General features: G+C 44.8%; 1 protein-coding gene across 1 annotated transcript; it reads right to left on the reverse strand.

Annotated features, from left to right (window-relative positions):
- Positions 1-17,109: 17,109 nt before the first annotated feature.
- snx5 (sorting nexin 5) lies at positions 17,110-27,066 on the reverse strand. Its single transcript, XM_023796257.2, has 13 exons — positions 26,927-27,066; positions 23,396-23,500; positions 22,747-22,857; positions 22,177-22,298; positions 21,893-22,016; positions 21,470-21,565; positions 21,245-21,350; positions 21,090-21,165; positions 20,517-20,556; positions 20,000-20,086; positions 19,628-19,787; positions 18,949-19,034; positions 17,110-18,853 (listed from the first exon to the last, which is right to left on the reverse strand). The coding sequence occupies exons 1-13, from the start codon at positions 26,960-26,962 to the stop codon at positions 18,803-18,805; spliced, it is 1,200 nt and encodes a 399-aa protein (XP_023652025.1). The 5' UTR covers positions 26,963-27,066; the 3' UTR covers positions 17,110-18,802.
- Positions 27,067-27,222: the final 156 nt, after the last annotated feature.

Below are 27,222 nucleotides of genomic sequence, written 5' to 3' on the forward strand. Positions count from 1 at the left end.
AATATTTCTTATCTATATTTAGTGCACTTTGATATTTTCTGCTTACTAAGTGATGCGTTATAATTTGTTGTTGTGGCAAAGAATGTGGCTATTTTTTGACTCGAATTAGTTTTCCCTAATAAAGACTTAAGTTAATACACACTCGTCTCTGCAGACCTACTTTTATCACTGCCTTTTGCAAGGGGGGTCTGCACTGCTGTCTGCTCACCCCAAGAACGGAACCTTAACTCATCAAATAGGTAATATTTCTTTGATCTCTTAGGAGGCCGTGGCATTTCTTCGAGTATTTAACAATTAAAGAAATGCAAATCAGTTCACTTGGCTCTGACACCTGGTTGCCAGTACAAACCCAACATGCTGGATAGATATCCAGATAGTGGCAGGCAGTTTCAACATTAATTCTGATGCCAGCTGGTATAAGAAATATGCAGCTGTGTCATAACTATTTGGCTGGAATTTGGGTGAATTTTAAGATAGTGTAAAGAAAGAATGAGAAGGCTGAAGATGACTTTGATTGTGTAAAAATGTCCCATCCATGCTTCCCACGCAGTTGTGAAATCATGGCATCCGTTGAGCACATGCCCAGAGGATAGACTTATTAAAACTACCGCCTGAGGGAAGCGGAAGAGCATGGCTGTTGTTTTGTCTGTGTCTGCAGAAGGCACGCATTTTATCTGCATGGTCACAGCCCGGGAATTCTGTGGGAAGTGGAGGGGCAATGTAAACAGCATCCCCCCCACCCCCAAAGCCACTACAGCTTTTTAGAGGAAGTCCCAATGACAAGGTACTTGTTGGTTGGTTGGGGGGGTTGGAATGTTCCACCTCAGACTCCCCCCTCAGCACACCCTGACTGCCTGATGCACCTCTTTGTTGGCTCTCTATGCATATGGCATCTGGCACAGCAAAGCCACGAGAGGCTAACAAGAACTCCTCTGTTCTGCTACCGACAGCTCTACAGCCCTAAATGTGGGTGGTCTTTCTAGCTGATTCCAACACCCCTCTCAATTCCCCGCATAATTCCTGCTGACCCTTTGCTCAACGAAAACACCTTGTTAGCAAATTACATGATGCAAGATTGTAAATCACAAATAGTAAAAATATTGTGGGGGTGAATGCATGATCTTTTGCTGGGTTACTGGTTGTAACAATTAACAGAGCAGTGCAACATTACAATAACTAACATTAAATAAACAACAAACAGTAAACAGCTAACAGATAACATGCTATTGACAGGGTGTCCATGAGTGACCATAAGAGTGCAGGTGTGAAGTGTTTTTTAAACAGTCTGTAGCATGTGTATTTTGTGTTGGCAATATTGCACGTAAGTTTGTTGAACCCACTGTTAGTATACTGTATATTGCACATTATACTGCACATAGTAAGCATTGCTATTATTGCACATTACACCTTCATATGTCACAGCAGTGTATGTTGAACAGTCTGACAGCACTGGGGTAAAAGCTCTTCCTGAATCTTGTGAAGCATGTGAGCGTTGACCTGTGTCTCCTAGCAGAAGGCAGGAAAGAGAGAAGAGGCAGTGCAGGGTGGCTAGAGTCCTTCATGAAACACTTTGGCAGCGCATGGTATAAATGTCCTTCATTGTTGGGAGTGGAGTGCCAGGGATCTTCTGAGCTGTTTTCACCACACTTTGCAGGGCTTTCTTCTCGTGTGCGGAGCAGCTGCCTCACCGGCATGTTATACACCCTGTGAGGGTGGAGTCCATAGCTCTCCTGTAGACACTGGTGAGGACTGTGGTGGACATCTGGGTGACAGCTGCTCTGTCCATTTGAGGTCATCGCTGAGGGTGACTCCAAGGAACCTGAAGCTGCTGTCCATCTCCACAGCATCTCCTCCAATGCAAATGGGGGCATGAGCCACATCTTGTTGGTGGTGTCCTCAGCAAACATAATGACGGTGTTGGAGCTGTGTCTGGCCACGGTCAGGCGTGAACAAGGAGTACAGCAGTGGACTCAGAACGCTTCCCTGCGAAGTGCCGGCGTTGAGGGTCAGGGTGGAGAAAGTGACCTTTAATAATGAATGAAAAGTAGGGTTGTCATGTCTCTGTGAGGCACAGCAGCATGACATTGCAGTATCATTGCAGTAACATGAGCGTAAAGAGACTGCAGCAAGAAAGGAGGAAGAAGGAGGGACCAAAGAAATGTAATACTACAGTTTTATATGTTACTGAAATGAGAGGAATGCATCAAAGATGATGGTATTTGACAACAGGTCATGCAGCGTTTATGTTCTCCAGTGTGTAAAAGACTGATAAATTAATATTTGTATTGACCATCATGACATCATCACACCTATTGTCTGCACATTCAGATTCTGAGATTTTTTTTTTTTAATTCTGTGCAGGTACACTGTATGGTCAAAAGTATTGGGACACCTGGCTACCTACAGGAACTTTTACGGCATCCCATTCTAAATCCATAGGCATCAATATGGAGTTAGTCCCCCCTTCGCAGCTATAACAGTTGTCACTCTTTTAGGAAGGCTTTCCACAAGATTTTGGAGTGTGTCTGTGGGAATTTTTGCCCATTCATCCAGAAGAGCATTTGTGAGGTCAGGCACTGATGTTGGGCGTGAAGGCCTGGCTTGCAATCTCCGTAATGGTTTATCCTGAAGGTGTTCGATGGGATTGAGGTCTGGGCTCTGTGCAGGTCAATCAAGTACTTCCTCACCTCAGTCATCCAACCATGTTATTATGGACCTTGCTTCGTGCATTGCAGCACAGTCATGCTGAACCAGAAAGGGCCTTCTCCAAATTAGTCCCACAAATTTCCAAACAGAGAATTGTCAAAAATGTCTAGGCATATTGAAGCATTAGGGGTTCCCTTCACTGGAACGGACAAGCCCAACTGCTGAAAAACAACCCCTTACCATTACTCCTATTTTACCAAACTTTATGGTTGGCACAATGCAGTCACGCAAGTAATGTTCTCCTGGCATCTACCACACCTGGACTCGTCCATCAGACTGCCAGACAGAAAAGCATGATTTGTCACTTCATAGAACATGCTTCCACTGCTCCAGAATCCAGTGACAGTGTGCTTTACACCACTCCATCCGACACTTGGCACTGCGCTTGGTGATGTGAGGCTTGCATGCAGCTCCTCAGCCATGGAAATCCATTCCATGAAGATCCCGGCCCTCAGTGTTTGTGGTAAATGCCAGAGGAGTTTTGGAACTGTGCAGTTATTGAGTCAACAGAATGTTGGCAACTTTCATGCACTGTGTGCCTCAGCACTCAGCAGCACTGCTCTTTACGTGGTCTGTCACTTCATGGCTGAGTTTCTGTTGTTTTGAAAAACTTACACTTTACGATAATACCACTTACAGTTGACTCTGGAATACCTAGCAGGGAAATTTTTTTACAAACTGACTTATTGCAAAGGTTGCATCCTATGACAGTACCACGCTTGAATTCACTGAGCTCTTCAGAATGACCGATTCTTTCACAAATGTTTGTAAACCTGACTGCATGGCTAGGTGCATGACTGCTTGTGACTTTGGATCTGAATGAAACACCTGAATTCAATGATTAAGAGGCGTGTCCTAATACTTTTGTCCATATAGTGTATGTTATCTGCCCAGTGATCAAACAAGCCTTTGGACAATATTTATATTGCCAGCTTTTGAAAACAGTCTGCCAAGCATGTAACTTGATGTGAATGTGTATGGGGCATTTGTGCTTGAATTGAGTTGGCCGAAAATAAAATTATTTGTAATTGATATGTGGTGGTTCATAAATTCAGTTTGCTGTGAAATATTTATGGATCAATCAAAAATTTCTGGTGGCCCTCATAAAGAAAACTCCTGGAGTTTTAATTAACACAAGCATTTCATTGTTTTATTATTAATATAAAGGCGTAAACTGGAGCTGATGGATTTCGATACAGTCGACGTGCTGGAAAGATTGTAGATGGGAGAGGTTCAACCATTAAAACAATATTGACAATCTTGTTAACATCACCCAAGTGAAACAAGCCTAGAAATTCATCAAGGGATGGCATTCCAACCTAAAAAAAAGTCTTATTTGACATCTAAGGAAAGGCAAATGAAATATTATGCTATAGAATGGAACAAATTCACAAATTAACATTTTCTTGCATAAAGTGAACATCTTATATTCCAAAACAATAAACATTATATATAAGTGCTTATTAATTATTCTATTTCATGTCTATTTAATCTTGTCTCAAATCTCTAATCACAACAAAGCAAAAGTTAGACTTTAGATATTTAGGGTCAGATTTCTGGCCTTACTTGTTTTGAATGCTCCTTTTTATTTAAAATATACTTTTTATTTAAAATATATAAAATTTTGGGTGCACTTATCTACTAACAAGGAGGGTCTATCTCCAGGGTCCTCGGCACTGTTGCACAGAGCTGTCACTTCTCCACTTGTGTCTTCCTGTTAGCTTTAACGAGTCTCCTCTGCCCTCTCTCATTAAGAAGGTGTTTTTGGCTGTAGAAGCGTCATTGACTGGATGTTTTTTGTTCATCAAACCGTTCTCCTTAAACTCCACACTCTGTGGTCCCAGGAGGGTTGCTGAAATGGTTCAGGAAGAACTACGTACAGCATCGACAATCAGACTACATTGAAAACCACTTACGTCAAGTGTCTTACTGCTTGATTGAACAGTAGGTGACCCTGTTGACCGTGTGCATGCTGTCTGCATAGTTGCAGCCACATGATTTGCTGTTTGGAGGAACAGGCTCTTGAATTAGCCAGCAGTTCAGGTAACAAGCTGGCCAATGAGTGTATATATCAGTATAAGCGCTTGGATGAATCCTGACATGAAAATTGTATAAGATGTTAACTGTCTTATACTGACCTCCACTATTCATGTCATTTAGGCTACAGTTTCAGCTGTTTCTCATGTGACTCACTAATACAGGGTAGCCAACTCTTACGCATTGGCGTGACACTCACGCTTTCAGACTCTCATGCTCATGGAAGAAATCTTATGGCAAATCTATATGATTTCATTATAAACCTAGAATTTGCTACATCGTAAGTGTTAGGGTAGTTTGCAAACCCTACAGACTGTGTGAAAGGTACTAAAACTGTTACATGCATGTAAATGCGTCTGCATACGTGTTTCAAATTGAAAATCTCAAGCCAGCCAGCTGACCAAAGTTGGCAACCCTGCTAGTACGCTGATATGAACTTTTTCTCTATTGGTTACTGCTCTGATACCAGTTTCAGGAAAACATTATTTAGACGAAAAAGTTACAAAAATGAGATGCCCATGTTTTTACTGAGAAATTTTTGTGTATTTTGGCATCATATCCTGTGTGAGCAGTCACCCAAACCAAAATAATATGTTCTGACCTGGGGGTGGGTAAGAATCCGGAGTGCCCCCACCACCACACACACATAAACACAGACCACAGCATGAGCCCCACACAAGCAAAGCATAAGTGCTTGAAGACATTGCTTATAATTTTCCCATCAATGTCTTGTAAATGACAACCACAGTGAGACCAAACACTTTGAAGGTAGGTGTCACATTTTCACATGTGTTACATCTATGTCTGCCTTTCAAGTGTAAGTACTGTACATGGACCTTGTCACACTCATTCTTGTCAAGGTCATTAATGTCACACAAAAGCTCTATAAACTGCATACAGCCACCTTGCCACTGGAGCAGGACGGTAGGTAACACAGATTCCACTTCATAGTCAACAGAAGAATTATACTCAGGACCCAGTACCTTATGAGCAGTTGGAAGATTGATGGATGGATGGATGTTATCTTCATTATTTATATGAATGAATAAATCAGAGAGGTTATGCATTGGAAAATTAAAGACAAGGGTGGTTTTCTGGGATGGTGGTTGAAATGTAATCCCCTCACTGCTGAGTAGAAACCTATACTGGTATTAACACCAGACTCATTGTCTAGGGTGCAGCAGTTGAGCTCCTCCTAGCTGAGGAAAGCGGCATCTCTGGCGTTTGATGTGGCTCCAGGTCAAACAGTTTGCCCCAGCTGGCTGTGCTTGGCCGGCCACCCCATGCGCACCCATGACTCCCGACCCTCCTATAGCTGAGTAAACAGGATTTGGCAAGAAGTAGCCTTGATCCGGGAAAGTGTCTACCCGGAGTAAATCATTAGTGTCCTGTCTGGGAGCCAACATCAAACACAGGAATCACAGGAGATTATTCAGCCTGTACCGGGGAGCATCGTGTAGTCTCAGGCAAGCGAAAAGCACCGGGATGAAAGCTGGAATGCCGAGTAGCTGATCTGATCCCATATCAGCAAGGCAGAGTTAACAGTGAACCCTCCTTTTCTTCAAGGAAGTAGAAACCAGATACAGAGATGAAACTTTCTCATAAGAATCACCATTCTTTCCGTGGAAAATAATGGCAAAACCAATTTTCGACAACTACAGAGAATCAGGAAGAAAAGGTTAAAAACTGGAATTGAAATGTCTAGCAGGTGAAACTCGAGAGCATTTTTAGAACAAGTTCTTAAGTTCAGGTTTACAGCACCTCACACAGGAAACTTTATCATGCAGGACAGCTAGAAATGCACAGTGACAGCCCATCCCCCGTTCCGTACCATACCCACATCAGGCTGCTGGAGGGCGGAGGCCCGGGAACCTGCCAAGCAGTGGCCTGTAATGCCCATATCACTGATTCAGTAAGTGCAGACATTTGTGACCGCTGACGTGGAATATCGGTCCTTAGGGCAGGGCACGCCGACTCCTGGCAGGTAAGGGTCAACGATAAACCAGTGACCTCGCCCTGCTTGGATGGTTTCCAGAAGTTTTTATCTGTCATTTTTATCCATTGCCTCCATATGTTTCAACCCTTTTGATCGTAAGAGCCCTCTAATTCCCCCTAATGGCAGCAGATGTCCCATACAGTTGTGGGAAAAAAGTGAGACGTTGTGCTTTGGTTTGAACCAGGGGTGTACCAAGAACCAGGCAGTAGCCCCGAACCTGCCCTGCCAGCCCACAGAATGGTGGGACCTTAGTCCTATTCCTATCACATACTTTTGACCAGTTTAACCATTTGGATGCTCCAATCCAATCCTTGGCAATCCGCCCCCACCCCCGCCATTCCCCTTACCACTGAACTGTCTAATTTTGGTTCTCACCAAATAAACACACGCATCCTCACCCTGATGTCAGGTTAATTAGGACATGAGAGGTAAAATTGTTGACATTATAGTTCACCTGGTTAACCTAAGCGCCATGTTATTTAACTGCACTGCGGTTAATCTATACAAAGTTTGAGGTCACCATCATTTGCTATCGGCAGAGTAGCCTTCTGACAGGTAGCTATCTGCCACAGTTGGCTAATATTCGAGCCACCTTTTCTGCGCAGTAAAATCCAATGATTTGTATAATAAAAAATTAAACATACTATTTATTTCCCAGCTACATTTGATGTTTTGTGTATTCACTTAAGTTCTGGCTTATTTAGGCTACCTAGTTGTTGTCGGACGTCAGAAGCTGTTTCGCTGCTATTTGTAGTGTTGCTAGGAGGAGCTGAGAGCAGGCCAGCAGGAAATGGTTAGTAGTAGCTACCCGGAGAGCATTTTAAGCATGTTCAATCAGATGGGTTTGAACAAACTGATTTGAATATCTTTGATAAAATGTGCGCTAGAAGTAAACAAGAGAAGGCTGTATGAGCAGTGGAGCCGCTGTCATGAGGCTGCAAAGGAAAGGGGAGTATGGGGGGGGGGCATGTAGACAGCATGTGGGAACAGCTCCTGAGCACAGGCCAAGCTAGACGCTAGACATGCCCCCGCTTTGAACCAGTACATCAGCTGACCTGAAAAAACTGATATCGTCCCATATTTGGTCTGAGAAGCGAAAATGCAACTGACATCGCAAACCGAAATGCACTAATAGCTTGTAACAATTTGCAAACATCAGGAAACAGCTTCTTGTGGTTATAAGTCAGTTTTTGTGTTCTTGATGCAATCATTTCATCAGGCCTGTACAAATGCTCATAAGGTGGGTTATGACATACACTATACAGAGAAAAGTATTGGGACACCTGGCCATTACACCCACAGAAATGTTTATGACATCCCAGTCCAAGTCCATAGGCATCAATATGGAGTTTGTCCCCCCCTTGCAGCTATAACAGCTGCCGCTCTTCTGGGAAGGCTTTCCACAAGATTTTGGAGTGTGTCTGTGGGAATTTTTGCCAATTCATCCAGAATATCATTTGTAAAGTCAGGCAATGATGTTGGATGTGAAGGCCTGGCTCGCAATCTCCATTCTAGATCATCCCAAAGGTGTTTCATGGGGTTGAGGTCAGGGCTCTGTGTGGGCCAGTCAAGTTCTTCCACACCAAGCTCACCCAAACATGTCTTTAAGGACCTTGCTTTGTGCACTGGGGCACAGTCATGCTGGAACAGAAAAGGGCCTTCCCCAAACTGTTTCCACAAAGTTGGAAGAGCATAGAATTTTTAAAATGTCTTGGTATGCTGAAGCATTAAGAGTTGCAGTGAGACACAGGTAACATTCTCCTACCATCCACCAAACCCAGACGAGGCCATCGGACTGCCAGACAGAGAAGCATGATTCATCACACCACAGTACACATTCCCACTGCTCCAGAGTCCAGTGACAGTGTGCTTTACAGCATTCCATCCGGCATTGCGCTTGGTGATGTGAGGCTTGCATGCAGCTGCTCGTCCATGGAAGCCCATTCCACGAAGCTCCCAGTTTTGAGTCAACAGAACATTGCCGACTTTTATGCACTATGTGTCTCAGCACTCAGCACTCATCTGGGGTTAAGGGTCTTGCTTAAGGCCCCAACATTAAAATCACCCGTTCAGCCATGGATGTTGAACCAGTAACCTCCTGATCATGGGCACAGAGTCCCCTACCCACAGAGCCACACACCACCCCACTCACTCACAATAATAATGCAAATAATAATGCATTCATAATGCATTATAAACATAGCTATAATGTGTTATGCCTTTTCGTAAATATTTATAGCTATATTTATAATGCTTTATGAATGCACTGTTTTTTGTTATAAATGTGTTTATAAATTACTAAGAACATGGCAGTAAGTTAAGTGTTAGCAAAAAGACAAACTAGCAACAAGCATTCAAAACCCCATTAAAGGCAACGAACGTCCCTGTAGATTCTTGTGTGTATACCTGTGGCACGATAGGGGGCCACACTCCGCTGACAGCCTTTTGAAGCCCTCGTGCTCATCTGCGGGGGTGTGAATCACAGATCTGACAGGTTCCCTCGCTCCCCCTCCCTCAGACGAATGACGAGCTTCAATTTATGCCCTCTTTGAAGCAGAGGACGTGGCCCACTTTCCGTATTATGGAGGGGGAGAGACGGGCAGGAAACACAGCCCGTAAGAGTGTGGAACAAACATTCACTCATTAAGAATAAACTTTTACAGTTACCAGATAAAAGATATGCGCATCTCCAATGTTACCAACATTTGAGATTTTCCAGATATATATTATCCATCCATCCATCTTCTGTACCCACTCATCCTATTCAGGGTCACGGGGGGTCCAGAGCCTATCCCAGAGACTACAAGCGCAAGGCAGGGAACAACCCAGGATGGGGTGCCAACCCATCTATACACATTAGTATGCATTAAACGTCATGTGTGTTTTATATTCTTTCATGCCTTCCAAAATTGATTGGTTTACCTTCATTTTCATACTGCAGAATAAATATGCTGCAGTGCAAAGGTTTTCCATTTGTTGATATGTTTGTAAATGGGCGAGAAATGCATCGCAGTTTCCTCTGGAGGAATTGTGGGAAATGGCGGAAGAAGCTCAAAGGACCTGTTGGTGTCACCAGAAAATGTTCGGCATTCTCAAGGGTGACATCTCACTTGTCGTGCAACCAATAGCAGAGGAGCATTTCCGAAGAGGCACAGGCACAACTTGAGCGGCTTGGTAGAGCTGCCAGTGACCAGTGATTAGAGCCACATCTCCGATAGCGCTGAACAGCAGAGTCCCACACTTATAGACGACCCAACCAAGGGCCTGGAAATCATTACCAAGCCCCTGTAAACTGGGTCTGAGAGTTGCCTGAGCCACTTTCTGTGCCCGGACAAAAGCCATTTCATGCATTTCATCACACATGCTGTCCCTCTGCTATGACGGCTGGGGGTGCAGCATCAGACAGATGTACTGCCTCCCTGCTCTCGTCATGAGTTCTGGCTTCACTGGAGTCACTGTGTTTTTTGTGTGGCTGCTGTCACCAGTGTCCATCTGTCCAGCTTTATGCAACTTCCCAAACTGGATGGTGGAACGGGACCAGGGGGAGAGTTTCGGTATTTTCAGCTGCTGGTTCATATAACCTGGAGCTCTATGATGAGTGAATCAGGCTGTAACTCGGGAACGTTTCACTAGAAACTGAAAATAAGACAGGAAATAACTTGATTAGTGTACAGTTTCATAATTACTAAAGGCTAGGCATGCCCTTACTAATGTTGCTGAATGTCCACAGTGACTGCAAGGGATGAATTATGAGAAATTAATTATAACTCGCAGCATTTTTTTGGAAATTATTACAATTTCTGATTCATTTCTCCTTTGTCTTGTGGAATTCACTGGAGCTTTGATTTGCAATGTGAGATACATGGCTGTCAGAGATGTATGGGCATGAAACGATGAGGTCCGGAGAAGCACCAGTGCTCTTATGCTCCAGTTGGATCTTCGGCATCAGGTACTTGTACTTCGCTTTGGACGGAGGTGTCTGATGATTGAAAGTACCTGTAAATGTGATGCAAAAAAAATTCACTAATGAATAAAACTAAATACTCGTTTTCGCTTGACTTAGCAGGAAAATTTCCCTGGTCACTCCTGGGGTGGTTCTTTTTCAGCTGACGCCACACATCCACAAAGGGAGACATGGCAGGTTATCTTCTGAAAAACCCACTGATTTCACATGGTACTTCACCAGAAACTACCCGATTTAAAGTCTGAAATCATAATGCATGTGGACAGAAATGCCCCTCAGTTCCATGTAGAGGAAATCATACAAAAGCTTTTAACAACTAAATATTAGATGTATTTTTGTAACTCAAAAAAATACACATACTAATAGTCTAACATCAAGTGATGCATTTCTAAGCAGCATTCTTTTACTTTGGTGTTTAAAATAAAATTCCAGATTTGTCTTAAAGTTTATAATCTCTTCCCCATGAGCCTTTGGTGCCATGAATGGTTATGAATAGTCTAGGTAACACATTTATTAGGCATTTTATGAAACTGCCAATACAAACTCCAAGAAACAAAAGATGAAAACACCAATTTTAATACTTACATAAATGAAATTACAGTTTAAAAGTTTCCCACTATGAGAAAGATGATACATGATTCATGACATTATAAAATTTCAGTTCCTCTTTATCCCACAGCATTAATTGATTCACAATGACTAGTAGTAGCTATGCCTTGTGAGTATTTACTAAGGCTATGATCAATTATGCTCCGAGGCCGTTGCTAATAAGATTGACTTCAACTGTCCGATTCCTGGCCGACATTTGACCTTGAGTGGATATAGACTGATGATCTTCGAGTTGTGAAGTCATCAGCCTTGGGGACTGAAGATGAAATGCCAGAGTGAATCATACAAGGAGTTGCAGAACTTCTGTGTGGCAAACTCAAGGGTATGGCCTGGAAGCGCCAATGAGGCCGTGAATCTCAGGAGATGACCTACTTGATATCACCAGTGTACTGCGTGACCCAAGACTGAACCCTGGCCTTGGGTGAACACCTCACCCTTTGCTGTAGCACCTGTTACAGCAAAAACCCATAAACTTGACTGAAGCAGACTGACCATATTAAAGAGAGACACCTTTAAACTGGTATAACAACTGACATAATGTGCCAACGCTAGAGTGTAATAACAAACCAGCAGGCATCGCAAACGATGGGTTTCTGGATTTTTATTGCATTATTATTTTATTCTAGCCTTGTGCCCATTCTCTCTGCTTGCACCCTCTGTGCATTGTGAAGGAGGGGGGTCATCAGGCATCTACTCAACATATGAGGGGGTTTCAGGCCATCGGGAGCACAGACCGGCCTTTGTGTGGCCCTAAAGGATCAACTCCTACCTGACAGGCCCCCCAGCCAGAGCTCAGGAGTGTGTACATATGTTTTTGAATTGAGAAGAATGTGGTGGGGGGAAGAGCGAGTTGAGTTCCCCAGGGGTACATACATGGGCGGGTCCACAAGGGCACTGAAAAAGCACTGAAAGCTGATTGGCCCCTGGATTCCACTCCTCTGTCACTCACCAATTCAAAACATATGATGAAAAGGTTGGCCCTTCTGTATGAATTATGGCCCCTCTTCTGTATGAATTGTATCATATGCCGCCACCTTAAAAAAGTCCTAGAATCGCCCCTGGATCCACTCAGTAATTTTGTTATCTACTTTAGACGGGCCAGGTGGGTGGCACAGTCTTGCCCTTTTGCATATCACTGGTGTCAGACTGACCCTTGGGAATGACTCCAGAAAGAACCTTCGGGTCCTGGGGGGTCAGTCTTGATGAAACACCGACAGAGATGCACTCCAGTGTCCTGTGGCCGTGTCCTCCTGGGCACTGTGACCCTCATCACCAGGCTATTGTTCACAGCTGAGGACTTTGGTCTCTTTATCACTGGAGCCACATCTAAGCTGCACCGGGCCATTTGACAGGGCTGACAGAAGTACCACACAGTACCCTGAGCCCCACGGAAGCAGGCATGAAAGATATTGGGTTTCAAAAAAAAGGACTGGAAAGGAAAGGTCCTGGACGCAGATGGAAGCTGACAGACTCGCATTTAAGGCCCCGCGTGAGAAACAGCAAAGTGTCAGCATGTTTGCTCTGCTTACTTCAGGTCAATGTTTGCTCTGGAAGTCCAAACCTTGGGCGTCAGTATTGCTCACGTAAACACACAGAGCCGGCTCAAAAGTACACAGAGATGCAGACACGTGATTTCTTACATCACGTCTGTCTCACCAAAGGAGGAAACTTTGAGAAAACCTTGTATGAAAAAGCAAGGTAGGCTGTGCTGGGTTTTCTTGGGATGACTGATGCTTCACCAAGGTACCACGGATCCCCTGACTTAGCATTTACTGATAATCACAGACAGGTGATGCTCCATCAAAGTCTTCCAAGATCATGCCATCTTGGATCTTCAAAGTGCACCTGGAAAGTTCTGGATGGAAAGGCCTCCGTCATCTGCAAAGATCAAAGCCTTGAGGAATGATGGGAAGTGCAGCATCTGCTGATGGCGGTCTCGAGAAATTGAGGATTCCAAGATGTTGTTGGTGCTGGGTGTTTTGGAGCTTCCCCAATTTCAATGGCCGTCACTCCCAAGCCAAACTTCCGGGCTACATATCCAGAGAGCGACGAAGATTGGGCAGAAAATGGCAGAGGCAATGTTGGGTTTCTCTGTGTTGACCAATCTGCACATGCCTTTCATGGGAGAACTTGTACACTTGGCCCACGAAGTCAGGGGAAATCACCAAGTCGGATCAGCCCCCCAAAATCAATCTTCAGCCGGCCGTCTCTGAAGGCGGACTCGTGCAAATTCCTCCTCACTCAGCACTGCCCTTGAGAAGATGCTGTAGATGCTTCAATGGAAAGCATCTCAGATGGCTGAAAAAGAAAGAAAAAATGAAAAAATACAATCCCATTCAAATCTGTGCACAAACAAACCATGTCAATGAAACAATGAATTCATACCTCAGAAGGAACTCAGCAAAATCATGTACTAAAGTTTCATTCAAAATGTAACACAAAAATGATCTCTCATAAACAAGAGTACTAGACCAGCACAAGATGGCACCATCGCCTCACAGGACTTCAGCTCAGACCTTGTGATCCTGGTCTCCAACTGATTGGAAAGAAATAACTGGCTGCAGATAGAATATGAACAGTTTGCAGATCCTATTTGCACAGTTGGAGGGTGTACGATTTAGCACTTCTCTCTGTCTCGAAAAATTGTGGCTCAGTTATGCTGCTGCCAAAAGCATGTTGAGGGATGCGATAAGATGCTAGATATTGAGTTTGATGGGTGACAGAGAGGCCAATAAAGACACAACTAGTCATTGAGGAGATATATAGCAAAGTGCCAAGTCAGCAAATTCCAGCAGCAGTAAGTGCTGAGTCACTGTAGGGGAGGGACTCAAAAAGCCAGAAAAGCAGCCAATCAGCAAGGAAGAACCGCAATCCCAATGGAGCAAGGTCAGAAAGTATGCAGCATAAATGCCACATGAGCCGCTCCACTCTAGGTTTTAGGGAGTTACCAAATCGACTTCGGAGAGCCTAACAGAATCAGATTCTGGCCGGACTGCCGGCCTTCCGCAGACAGAGTGTTTGTTTGCGGCCGGTTGCCAGGCAGTGTGGCCTGCACAGGAAACGCAGTGTGTGTTTTGGTGGAGGTGATTCCTGCCGGGGGCTTACTGGCATTTCCTGTTGAGAGAATGGCTCGCAAGTAGCTCACCTGCGGGCCACAGCGTGCTGGAGCTGCGGCTCTGACTCGCAATGCTTTTTCCAGACGTCCAAGAGCGCCTAGGCAGGCCTGAGTCATGTGACTGCCTCTGCTCTATGAATGGACCTATACTTTGCAAGCTAATACACCAGGAGAGGAGGGTGGCAAAACTCAACTGTATAAAGGCTGCAGAGCACAAGGTGCTGCCAGACTATAATAGAACTAGAATTATTCAGGCATTTTACCTGTGGCTACCATGTTAATGTTATTATTGCTGGTCATCTAAAGAATTTGTGATAAACATTGCAGTTGCAACATACTTCCTGGTTTACCACTAAACACCAAAATGAAACTTCACGGGTAGAGACTATGCTAACAATCAGGAAGATGATAGTTAATGTTTCCAGGTTATGACCGTTGATGTAAGTCACACTCGATTGCAAAAAGCACAGTTTGAGAGCTTCCAGGGGCTGGAAGAAGGATCACGCACACATTGAACACTGGTGAGTATGTTTTTGGGCTGAGTTTGAATCTGCTCCCAAGTCAACCAATGAGCCACAGTTACTCTGCATCTACAGCATGATGTCTTGCTGAATAGGGTCACGTAATCGTGTGGTCCTGGCTCTCTCTCATCTCACCTTCCGTGAGGGAAGGATGTTGTTAGTCTTGAAGGCTACATATGCTCACATGAATTTGTTTTGCTGAGGCTGAGATTCATTCCAGGGTAAAGATCTTTCGCTGAGATCTCCAGAACACAGTCCGGCCCAGAGGTGGACGCTTTCCTGATCTACAGTGAGGTGCAGACATCCTGCTCTCCACAGCAGCGCGCCACTGCTGTTGGAGCATTCATACGCGCACGACTTCCCAGCTGTTACCAAAACTGGAATATCTCAGAGCTCAGACACGTGACTGCATCGATCCAGGTCCATGCTGAAGTTCAGGAGGTCACAGGGAACATGACATCGCAAACAAAAAAAACAAAAAATAACCAATTTGACCATAGTTCATTACATGGTCCCTAATTCCTGTTCAGATAACACTCGAAGTGCTTTCTTTTACTTTCATAGACTTAACATCTGGCCAGGTTGGGCAATAATTTGGAAAACCTGTTTCTTCGATACACCTTAGGGGTTTATTTTGACCCCTTTTTCCACATTATATTACACTCTGTCGACACTTTATTAGGTACACTTGCTTGTTAATGCAAACAGGCTGCTCCTCTGAATGCTGAATACATAGTGTGTAGAGACAGGGTCAAGAAGTTCAGGCTTTGTTTGACTAAGCATTAACACTCCTGAGATAATCATGGCATGACTGTCGATATCGGATGTGGCCGATCCAGAAAGTCCCGGTCCTGGGATTTTCACACACTGCAATCTCTAGAAATCACAGAGAATTACGCGATCATCAAAAACCTCCAGTTAAATGGAATTTTCAGTTGCTGAGAACACATTGCTTAAGGGAGAGACTCATTAATGCTAACAGGAAAACCACAAGTGCAAAAATAACAGCTCAGTACATCAGTGGTGCGCAGGAGGTGAATGCATGACTCCTCGAGTGCTTCTGGAGAGCAAAGGAGCTGCAGCGGTGTGGCCCCTGTGTGGCTATGGCATGTCAACTGCGTTCCTGCCTGTCAGTGAGTTCGTAACTTTCAAAATTAGCTTCAGTATTCCTTGTTGTTACTGTCCTAAATTAACCCCTTTAGAGTAACTATGTTGGGAACCCTCCCTCCCCCTCCAAAAAAAATTTTACTCACCACGTGAAGGGAGGTAGTAAATTACACCCAAGTGCTGTGGCTAGCCAGGAATACTAGAGAGGAAATTGGGCCTAGTTTGTGTATAAACCGCTCTACAGTGCCTCATCTGAGCTGAAAAACAAGGATATCAGACTTGCTAAGGGCTATTAATCACATTTTCGCCATGAGCCCAGCTCTGTGAATATTCCGGATGGTCTCGCAGCCATGATGGGATTCGCCGGCCCGTCAAAACCCACCCCCCCCGCCGCCCGCACCTTGACCTTTACTCCATTTGCAGATTAACAGCAGCCATTACTCAAAATCCCAGGCCTATAACGTTTCAGGGCTCACACTGGCCACCGCTACTTTTGGTCCAAGCCGCAGTTCGTTATATAGGCTGTGCGGAGATTTCTGTAACATAATCATATGGCAGTGTAACAGAATCCAACCCCCCCCAGGAAGAGACTCCTCATAGCACACTCAATCCCAGCTGGGCAAGGCAAATCTGAAGAAGAGAAAAACAGACCAAACAAAAAGCACAGCAAAATGAAAGACAGGGGTACTGCCATTGCTCAGACGCACTGAGGTACAGCTAAACGGCTGCAGACTTGCTGTCTCTCGTGGGTCCTGTGCATTTTTTATGCTCTGAAAAATGCTCATGACAGGAAAAACCTAAAGATAAATAAATAAATAAATAATTTTAAAAAACTGCATCATAGAACTTGCATAGTTTCAGTGACAGTTCAAATTTCTCAGCTCCTACAAAAATGTACAATAAGAATAGAGCTGATAAGACTTCAGACAACAGGTCAAAACATTGTTGGCACATTGGCAGACACTACCCCCTACTGGCAAAATAATGTAACTACTAATGTCCTTCTTTATTTTCCATGAATCCCAAGGAAAAAAAAAATACTGATTGAAACACCTTCAGCTGGGAAATTAAGACATTTATTGTCATTATTACAAGAATCTTAAAAAAGAGCAAAAAACTAACAAAACTCCATAAGAAAAACAATCTACAAGACATTGTTCAAAATCTGTATCAATTAGAAATACATTCAATTATCAAAAAAAACAATAACGATTTAGGAAATAATCAAGCTCACAATTGATTTCTAAACTGTAGTGCCATCACGCTCTCTTATTGCTTTTAAACATGGCGTTTTTTCTGGGTTGATGGAATTCAGGTGTTACACAGAAATGCAAATTTATTCCACTGCTTTAGCATGCAATTTTCATGGGTCTGTGGGAAAGAAAAAAAAATAGAAAAGAGCCTGCGACTAACTATGAAAATAAAAAAAGCAAACATCTTTTTGAAACAGAAGCATGAAAGAGACAGAATGTGATCTTTAGATGCTAGAGATGGAGGGAAAGAGAGAGAGAACATCAGGACGGCTGGCACAGTGGCACGAATGGCCAGGAAGCTGGTGGAAGGTGTGGAGTTGAGATGGAGAAGCCACACGCAGCAGGAAGTGGGTTTGGCTGCACCACCACGAGTCAGGACCATCTGACTCTGACTCGGGCGGATGTAAGGTTAAGGGGGTGACTCACACTGGTACTATGCCTCACCAACACACAGGGCACTGGTCAAAGCATATAAATATCCCCAAGTAAAAAAAACCAGTAACAAAAAACTGGTCAGTTTTTTTTGTTGTTGCTGTTCATTTTCCCGCCACAAAAGGCCGCGTGTATATCGCTGAAAAGGATTCCCACATTTAACCTGCCCCATCTGGGGATAATTTGTATTTTTAAGCATTACGGTGTCCTTTGAGAGAGAGAGAGAGAGAGAGAGAGAGAGAGAAACATGACCAGAGTCTTAAAAATCATCCCTGCCGTGCTTTTACCAGTATAGTGCTACACGGTGGCTCCATTTATCCCTCGAGGGGAAAAACAAACACAAACATAAACACAAACACAGTGCCACCGGATGGTAAACACACATACAGGAAACTACACCGGACCAAGGGGAAGAAGGAACGCAATGACTCCTGTTCTGTTTTTCTAACGTGCTCATCCAAGTGTCCAAACCTCATTCCACATCAGTGCAGAGCAAGGCCAACTGTCAGCGTTTCAAAGGCCTGAATCAAACCAGGCAAAAAAGGAAATATTCACTGTGTGACGAAATGAGAGAGAGAAGGGGAAAGAGAGAGATAGAGAGAGAAGACCGTAGGCAATCAACAAACTAAGGGCAACTAAATTCACTGCAAAGACCAGAGGACAGAACTGGGGATTCTGGTTCATTGTCAGCACCCAAAAGACAGTGCATGTCAACCAATGGCTAAAGCTAGTCAGTACACTCAATAAACAAACTTGGGGTACACAGCTGAAGCTATGTGTACTTAAATTCAAAATGGCATGCTTTAGTGGGGACTCCAGTGGCGAAGGACTCAACACAACGCCCAAAGCGTTCAGGAAACACAAAAATGGACACCGAGCATGAGGAAGGTCAAACAGACGTAGGTTAGCAGGAGATGGGAGCAGCAAGGGGGGGTGGAATATTTGTAAACTTTAAGTGTGCTGAAGGACAGCTACGCTGGTGGCTCCAGGGAAGGTGTGGGTGGTGCAGTTGGAGGTGAACTGAGGGGATTCCCTTCAGTCTGGCTGTCCAAAGATTGGCTCTCAGTTACTCTTCAGCAGCTCGATGCAGCTCTGCAGCAGCGACATGTTATTCTGCAGAAACAGACAGATGGACGGTGGGGGGGGTGGGTTCAACACAGGGTCGGGAGCCGCTGGGGATGCTAACGGCTGGTCGGTCCATCACACACCTTAGCGTGCTTGATCTCCAGCTCTGCCATTTCGATCAGGTTCTTCCTGAAAGCTACCACCCTCCTTCCTTTGAAGCTGGTCAGCTCTGCAGAAGAAAAACATCATGTCAATGACCCTGAATTCGGTGATAAAACCTCAGAAAAATGATCTGCATCATCTTCGGCTCTGGGTAACATAGTGGGTCTATGCTTCGTGTCACCATCACACATCTACTGGGCTGCAGGTTTGCGTCTGACCTCCCTGTGCTCTGGTGGTTCACCCCCAAAGCTTTAGGTGAATCACTAAATTAACATAATTGCTCTTAAAGTATCTGTATATGCCCTGCAATGGACTGACATCCAAAGTGCATCTGGTTCTGTGCCTGAACAGACTCCAGATCACTGCATCCCTTACTGGAGGAAACCAATGGATATCCACCTCTAAGACTTGTGAATAACCCTTTAATAATCTCCTCTTGTGATTCTTTTCTCTAGGATCCCCCCCCCTCATTGCCAAGGTCAGAACAATCTTATTTTCAGGAGGATCTCTACACATGTGAATCTGACATTTCACTGTTGTCTATGACTAATGGGAAAGTCAGCTAGATCTGATGCCTTCACAGTTCCTGTTGGGCCACTGGAACACCGAAGTACCAACCCAAGGCGGGCTGAATAAACGCCATCCCAGTGCCGCCCTCACCCTTCTTGCCAGACTCGGAGAGCTTGTTGAACTTCTGCAGACACTGCTCCTGGTGCTCCTGCGCCTGGACCACATCTTTGCTCTTGAGCCGAGCCTTGTCTAAGGCCTTGTTGGAGTTCTCGTAGTCGGCCAGCGCCCGGGCCCGTCTATATAAGAGGTCCTAGGGGACGTGGGTAGGTGGGGATCATGGGAAGGGAGTGTAATACCATGAACGTCACTGCTTGCTGGCCACAGCCAGGACTACAAATGGACGGTCCTCAACAATCCAGCTCCGTATAAGTCAATAAGAAAAATCAGAGACGCACTGTGCGCCGACTCAGCACTGGGCCACTAAGCGGAAACACACCCTCCTGCCACGAAGACGGCCCTCACCTTGGCAGCCTGGATGTCCCTCATGTAGTACCTGAGCAGCTCCGTCAGCTTCAGCTCCTGATCTGACGCCACCCGGGCTTCCACTTTCTGGCAGAAATGAGCAGACAGGCAGCCGGCCGGTGAGAAGCAGCACCATGCACACTAACAGCTCCATGCGCACTAACAGCTCCATGCGCACTAACAGCTCCATGCGCACTAACAGCTCCATGCGCACTAACAGCACCATGCGCACTAACAGCACCATGCGCACTAACAGCACCATGCGCACTAACAGCACCATGCGCACTAACAGCACCATGCGCACTAAGAGCACCATGCACACTAACAGCTCCATGCGCACTAACAGCACCATGCGCACTAACAGCACCATGCGCACTAACAGCACCATGCGCACTAACAGCACCATGCACACTAACAGCACCATGCACACTAACAGCACCATGCACACTAACAGCACCATGCGAACTAACAGCACCATGCACACTAACAGCACCACCACGGACTCGACAAGACGTACCCGCAGCTTCTCAAACAGGTCCGACAGCTTCTCCAAGTGCCTTGTGGATTCAGAAAGAGGAAGCGATGGAAAGAGACAGAAAGAAAAATTGTTATCTTCTCCAAACATGCAGTTTATTGCAGTTCATTTAAATATATATTCCAGTCATAGTCTATTGTGTGTTGACTGCTTTAGTAGAGTGTTGATACTTTATCTGGTAATATAGCTTTTCTTTCACTTTATATAAAAAAAATGTAATTTAATTTAAAAGCTTGAATTTAAATAGGAGGAAGAGAAAGTAAGAAATTCAGGAAGGCCATATGCCACGGCTTTGTATTCCTTGAACAAATCTGGTCCCCATGTAACCTGAGCTACAGGTCCTAATGGATCACAACCGCTGTAGATAAAGTGTCATTGCGCAGGCACAAGGGGGCGGAGTCATGGTCTTGGACAACAGGGCAACCACCACAGGTTCTGCCATGTTGTAGAGCATCATTTTTACTGGAAAGCTACATGCAAAAGCCAGACGGAAACAGAGAACCCAGAGACAAAGAGCAGAGAGGTTTTCAGGCACCGTGTCCTATAGGTACCCACTGTTTCAGTGCTGTGGTGTCTTCTGCAGAGAGGCTGTTCAGGGTGGCGGAGATGTGGATGTAATCTTCAGCCACACCTGCAAAGTGAGGGGAGGTGAGCACTGAGGGGTGCTCACAGAAACAAGGTATAAGCAGGCTGGGGAAAGGTGCCCTCACTCTTATGGGAGCGAGTCATCTTCTCCGCTTTGGCAGTGGAGTCCTTGATCTTGCTGAAGTAGTCCAGCAGGAAGGTCTTCTCCTGGTCGAAGAAGTCATCAACTTCCTGCAGGATATAGTATTATCTGTCACGAGTCATGGGACCTACACGTGACCGATGCCTTCCGAACGCCAACAGCACTGAGAATGGCAAGGTGTTGACTTTCACCAGGACGCCCAACGGACCTTGATTCCCGAGATCAGAACCTCGTCCGCAGACTTCACCATGTTCTTGAAGAACCCTCCGAACACCTCTTTGGCGTTCTTCCTTCTCACACTTAGCTGTCGGAGGAACCAAAGAACCGCAGTGAACCTCAACTCTCAGAAAAGGTACGTGAAACACTAACAATGGACAGGCCCCACGAAACCCAAACACATCATCAACAAAAGCAGAAAATGCTATATAGCTGCCATATTACAAAACAGGAATCATGCAAACACTGTTCTTTAAAAATATATACATGTAACAAACACAGCTGTAGTGCTGAGGTTAGGCAAAAACGTTTGTGATCCTCCTGCAAATGCAAGGCCAGCAACTCTACAGGAAGCCAGTCCTGGAAGGACACGGCCTGGGCACGCCCCCTGCCCTGGGGACCGGGAGCCACGTACGTCTTGGTCATACTCCAGAAAGATCTGGAAGTTGCGGTCCCTGCTTAAGACTGGGTGGGAGGAGAGGCGCTGGAGAAAGACCTCATGGACCTGCACGGTCTTCTTGAATACTGCCAGGTACTCACTGCCGAGAAACATACAGACATGGGGCTTAACTCGGGGGAAGAGGGATCTCCTGAAAGTACCACACACCTGACTACATTGATGTTGAGCTCCTTAAACAGTCCTGCCATTAAGTTACTAATTACAATGTCTCTGGTGGCCAATGGCCGCATTGCACTTACGCTTCCAGCTCCTGCTTCATCTTGGCATATTCCTCCTTGGTCATGGATGCCTCTCCCTCCCCCAGCTTGTGCATCTTTTCCCGGGGGCTCTCAAAGTCAGGCTTGGGAGGGGCTGGTGGGATCTAGTGGGTTCGTGGAAAGACAGTGAGCCACATCTGTGACGGTCGGAAGAGTGTCTGCCACGTAAGCGTGTCTGACCGGTAATTGTGCAACACGCAAAGTGAGGCACAGGAAGCCCAAAGTGCAGGCTGTGTGTCGAAAACGCTAACAGCACTTACTGTAAAGTCCCCATTAGACTGGGGGTGTCTATCTAACATATTACAGAAGCAGCCATGTGTCTCAGATAAGAGACACAGCCAAACTCTGACAGTTATTTACATAAAGATTGTGAGTCCAGCCCAGGGAGGAGGCTAAGTTACACAGCCTGCATCAGACGATTTACTCATTGTCAACAACGTGGTTCAATGTGTCCAGCTGAGCACCACCCTTGTTGGAGACCTCTCTCTGGCTGGTGCCCGACTCCCCAACGCCAAGCTACCGGCCCCCTCTGGGCCCGGTCGGGTGACTCACAATAAGCCCGGCGTACTCCTCCGTCTCCACCAGGGTGTCGTGGAGCCAGATGAAGTCCTCATGCTGCCGTGGCACTGAGAACTCGGGCTTCTGGAAGTTCCTGAGTGTCGTCTAAGGAAACATAGGGTTTTGTTCCGTTAGCCTGCTTCACCGAGCACGGCGGGCAGCTAACACTACCCAGGGACGGGCCTGGTCACAAACACTTAGCTAAACACAGTCACGATAAATGCACGTTTTGCATTTCACAAAGCTAGGATGTGGCTGTAGGTCTTCATTCTCTCATGTTTCAAAAGTCTGAACCATGCTTGGCTATCACAGAATAAAAGATATAGGCCAGTAGACCACAGATATCTAGTGTTTAAAAAACAAAACAAAAAAAAACAAATATAATGTCAACATTTAAGTTAAAATCTTGGTATGCATGTGAGCATGCTCTGTGATGAAAGATAATCTGTCCAAATAAACATTTTTTTCTTTGGGGGGGTAACAAATTTATAACATGCAGAGCAGGCACCTTCTTGTCTTTTGCTCTTAAGGTCATGGAGTCAAACACAGAGGCCCCCACCAACTGGGAGGTGGAGATCCAGAGGGAGAAAGGCAGAGTTCTGAGTGACACCTCTCACTGAGAACAAGGGCGCCCCCCCTTTACCTTGGTGTGGACTGTGAATTTCACCTTGTCCCGCTCACATAAAGCATCGGGGATGTCGATGAGCAGAGAGGCATCATTGTTCAGGTCCACAGACACCGATCGGACCTGAGAAGACAAAGTGTTCACTTATCTACAATCCCTTCTGCTTCAAGACTGCTGCATGAGTTTAAATAAACCTAAGAATTATATTACTGAATGGAAAAACAGCGTCCTGTAGCTGGCTCTAGACAAGGGCCTCAAAGATTTCTCTCTCCTTTCCTTGTTTTGCTTTCGTGAGTATTTAAAGAAAGAAATATACTTTTTTGGAAATGGAAGCCAGGGAAATGTACACTTTTTATTAAACATACTGTTTTTGTGTATGTGTGAGTGTAACAACATTCATATCAGGAGTCACAACAATCAACCCTACAAATGGCTTTTATACTCTTCTGAGCCTGGGACTGAGACTAGGGCCCCATGGTCCAACGGCCAGCAACACCAAAGATGACCTGTGCAAAGTAGTTGTGGTCCTAAGAGAAGGAACAGTCTTCTGCATGGTGCAGAGAGGAGGTCCAGCACTTTGAATCATGGTGCTCCACCAACAACTTTCTTATCAACAACAAAAAAAATAAATCTAAGAACTCATTATTGACTTTAGACATCTCTGTAATCACCGCACCCCTATCTACATCTATGTCTCTGAGGTGAAATGTTACTAACTACACATTCCTACGGGTCCACATTACTGAGGATCTCTCAGGGACACTCAACACAACCTCCATTGCAAAGAAGGCCTGGCAATTCCTCTAATTCCTTGGAAGATGAAGGAGGTCTGACTCACTAAGAATGTCCTGGTCAACATCTACCAGAGCACCCTCCAGAGCATTGTCACGTATGGTATTACTGCATGGCACGGTGACAGTGCAGTCTCAGACAGGAAGGCTCTCCAGAAAGTGGGCAAGGCCTCACAGCACATCATCAATACTCAGCTACCCGCAACACAGGATGTCTGCTACAAACGCCGCTTGAAAAGGGGGCATAGCATCTACAAAGAATCCTCTCATCCTTCAATGGTTCACTCCTGCCCTCAGGAAAAAGACCTAAGTGTCTCAGAATCTGGACCACCTACTTCAGTACCAGACATCTGAATGGTGAAACATGACCTCCAATCCCCCACAGATCCCCCTACTCCTGACCCCTGTCTCCTGATGTTGCACTGTAGTACTCTTCTGACCTGGTATACATATCTGCTGATCTATTCATTACTCATTACAATTGTTTACAGAACTCAATGTTTATACCACACCATATCCTTCATACTGTTATGATATTGATCTCTTGAACAAATACAGTATTGCCTGTTTTATGTAAAAGCTTTAGACACATATACTCCTTACTCTGTCTGTTATTCTACTGTCTTAGTCTTTGTTATTCTACTATTGTACTATTCCATTATTCTATTTTAAACTTGTTGCACCAGCTGTAGGAGTCACAAGACACTCATTATATGTTTACCTCTAGATACTATAATGACAATAGTTGAATAGAACTGAATTGAACTGATGTGTCATAATCCAGATTGACACAAGCATTTGTCCATGTCAAAATAAACAGACTTGTGTGTGTGTTCCATGTCCATCTGCATCACACGAGGCCTCCGAGCAGTAAAACCAGGCCTCTGCTGTTTCACACACCCAACACACAAGGTGACCAACAATACACCAGGAAACAAAAAAGCGACCTGCAATGTGCTAATGGATGACACAGCTCATCGTCCCCCCTACCTCAGCTGTCCGGGCTTGCCTTATTAGTAATTAGGATGCAGACAGACACCAATCCACTCAAGGCAGACAGAGAACCACATGCTTTCTACCAGAGAGACAAAGGTAAAATTCACCTCAGGGCCTCAACACACTCCATCCACATCTGGTGGTTAGATAATTTCAATACATTAAATCGCCACAAGGCCTTTACTTCCCATAATTCACTGGGTTATTGCACAAAATGACAGTGGCAAGCATGGCAATCACAGCAAACAAAGGAAGAGCTTCAGGCATAACTGAATGTCAAGCACATTGTAAAATTCCTTGGCAGTCTGTTCGTTACTACCAGTAATTCTGAACCAATTCTTATGGAAGGTGCACAGAAAGCTGGCACAGAAAACTCAGCTTTCGGACAAAAAAACAGATAAATGCAAGTGATGATCAGAGCATGTCCCCATAACCCTGACCCGTGTGTCACACAATCCCAGGGTCGACTGCAGTGTCAGCAGAAACACATCCACAGATAAGGTGGAAGTCCTTATTTCCCGTGGAATGCCTGGCAGGAAGCCTTAAAGAAGCAGACCTCCAAAATCACTGGCCTATGATATAATCAACACAACACGGTGCACTTGACTGCAACACGATGTATGACTCAAATTCCAAACGCAAAAAAGAAAGAGCTAAAATACCTGCATTCCTGCACACACACACAGGCACACGAACATTTACTGCAACCAGACACCAATCTGATATATAGATGAATGTCTCTTGAGCAAGCTAGTCTGGTGTAACTTGTCAATGTTAATTTACAAAATCAATATTTAACTGCTAATTCGGTAGGGAAATTAAAAGACACCTAAATTTCGACAAGTGATCTCATTTACGCAAGTCAAGATCAAATGTTGTTACAATAAAGAACAAATCAATGCACTCGGAAGTAATGCTGGAAAAAGAAAGAAGCGCTAAGTGTATAATAGAATAACTGGCAACTAGAATCAGTCTGGATGGCGCGTGCGATAATCGGATAACAAACCTCCAAAAAGCGCAATTAGCGTCCGACACGAGGGTGACAGGCGAAAGGCGCAAATGAGGGCGCAAATTCAGGCGTGCTCACAATGTCTCCTTGGACATCCAGTATTAAAATTAATAAGACTCGCCACTTACACACGCTTATACAAACCAAATATAATCCCCCCCCACCACAACGCAAAAACACCAGTACTACGCCAAATACACGCATAAAGAAGTATTTTGCACAACAAGTGTATCATTATTTCACAGCCAAACACTACTATCGCTATACTTAGTTGTGCAGATAATTTAAGGGCACAGCCTTCCAAGACACGCCTGTACACACAGTTATACTGTGAGAAACGAAAATAAAACTCCAGGTAATCTCATTCATAATTAACATACGTTACTTTTCTATCTCCGTATGAGTTGTGCAGCTTAATGCAAGTTTTAATGCTAACTTTGAAAGCATCGATGGGCTGCGCACTTACTAGACGGGAATAAAACAAGGAAAAACAATTTTATGGGCAAAGCATGTGACACGTCCTGCAGGAGCGCCCTAGCTAACAAGTTAGCTATCAAGTTCAACTTCCCGTGACACACATTATTAACTGGCTCATCTTTTAATAATGAACAACGGAAGATAGAAGACTGTCATGTCAACTTGCAGCTGCATGAAATAAGTGAACATGTTATGTATTAAAAACCCGTACTGTCATTTTAGAATTTAGAAAATGGAAACTGTCGATAGAAAGAATTAGCTACGGGCTTCACTCACCTTATCTCTATCGCCTTCATCGGGGGTCAATGCCATTTTTCAAGACACGGTACACACTAACTAGGTAAAGTATTACAGAAATCGCTCATTTAATTACAGAGCTACTTTATCCAAATTACTGTCCACTGCCCTTGCCTTTCCTGTCACTCCGTTTACTTCCACTAACTTTGTTCAAAACCGAGCCACGGACGTTTCGGGGTAGGCAGGGCCAAACTCTGTTCCCATTTCCTATTACGTTTCCTGCTTGTCAGTCATAGGGTTTTCTGTTGCTTTCTGATTCCGCTGAATCCGGTATG

The sequence above is a fragment of the Paramormyrops kingsleyae genome, chromosome 3 (assembly GCF_048594095.1).
Source record: "Paramormyrops kingsleyae isolate MSU_618 chromosome 3, PKINGS_0.4, whole genome shotgun sequence".
Taxonomy (NCBI): domain Eukaryota; kingdom Metazoa; phylum Chordata; class Actinopteri; order Osteoglossiformes; family Mormyridae; genus Paramormyrops; species Paramormyrops kingsleyae.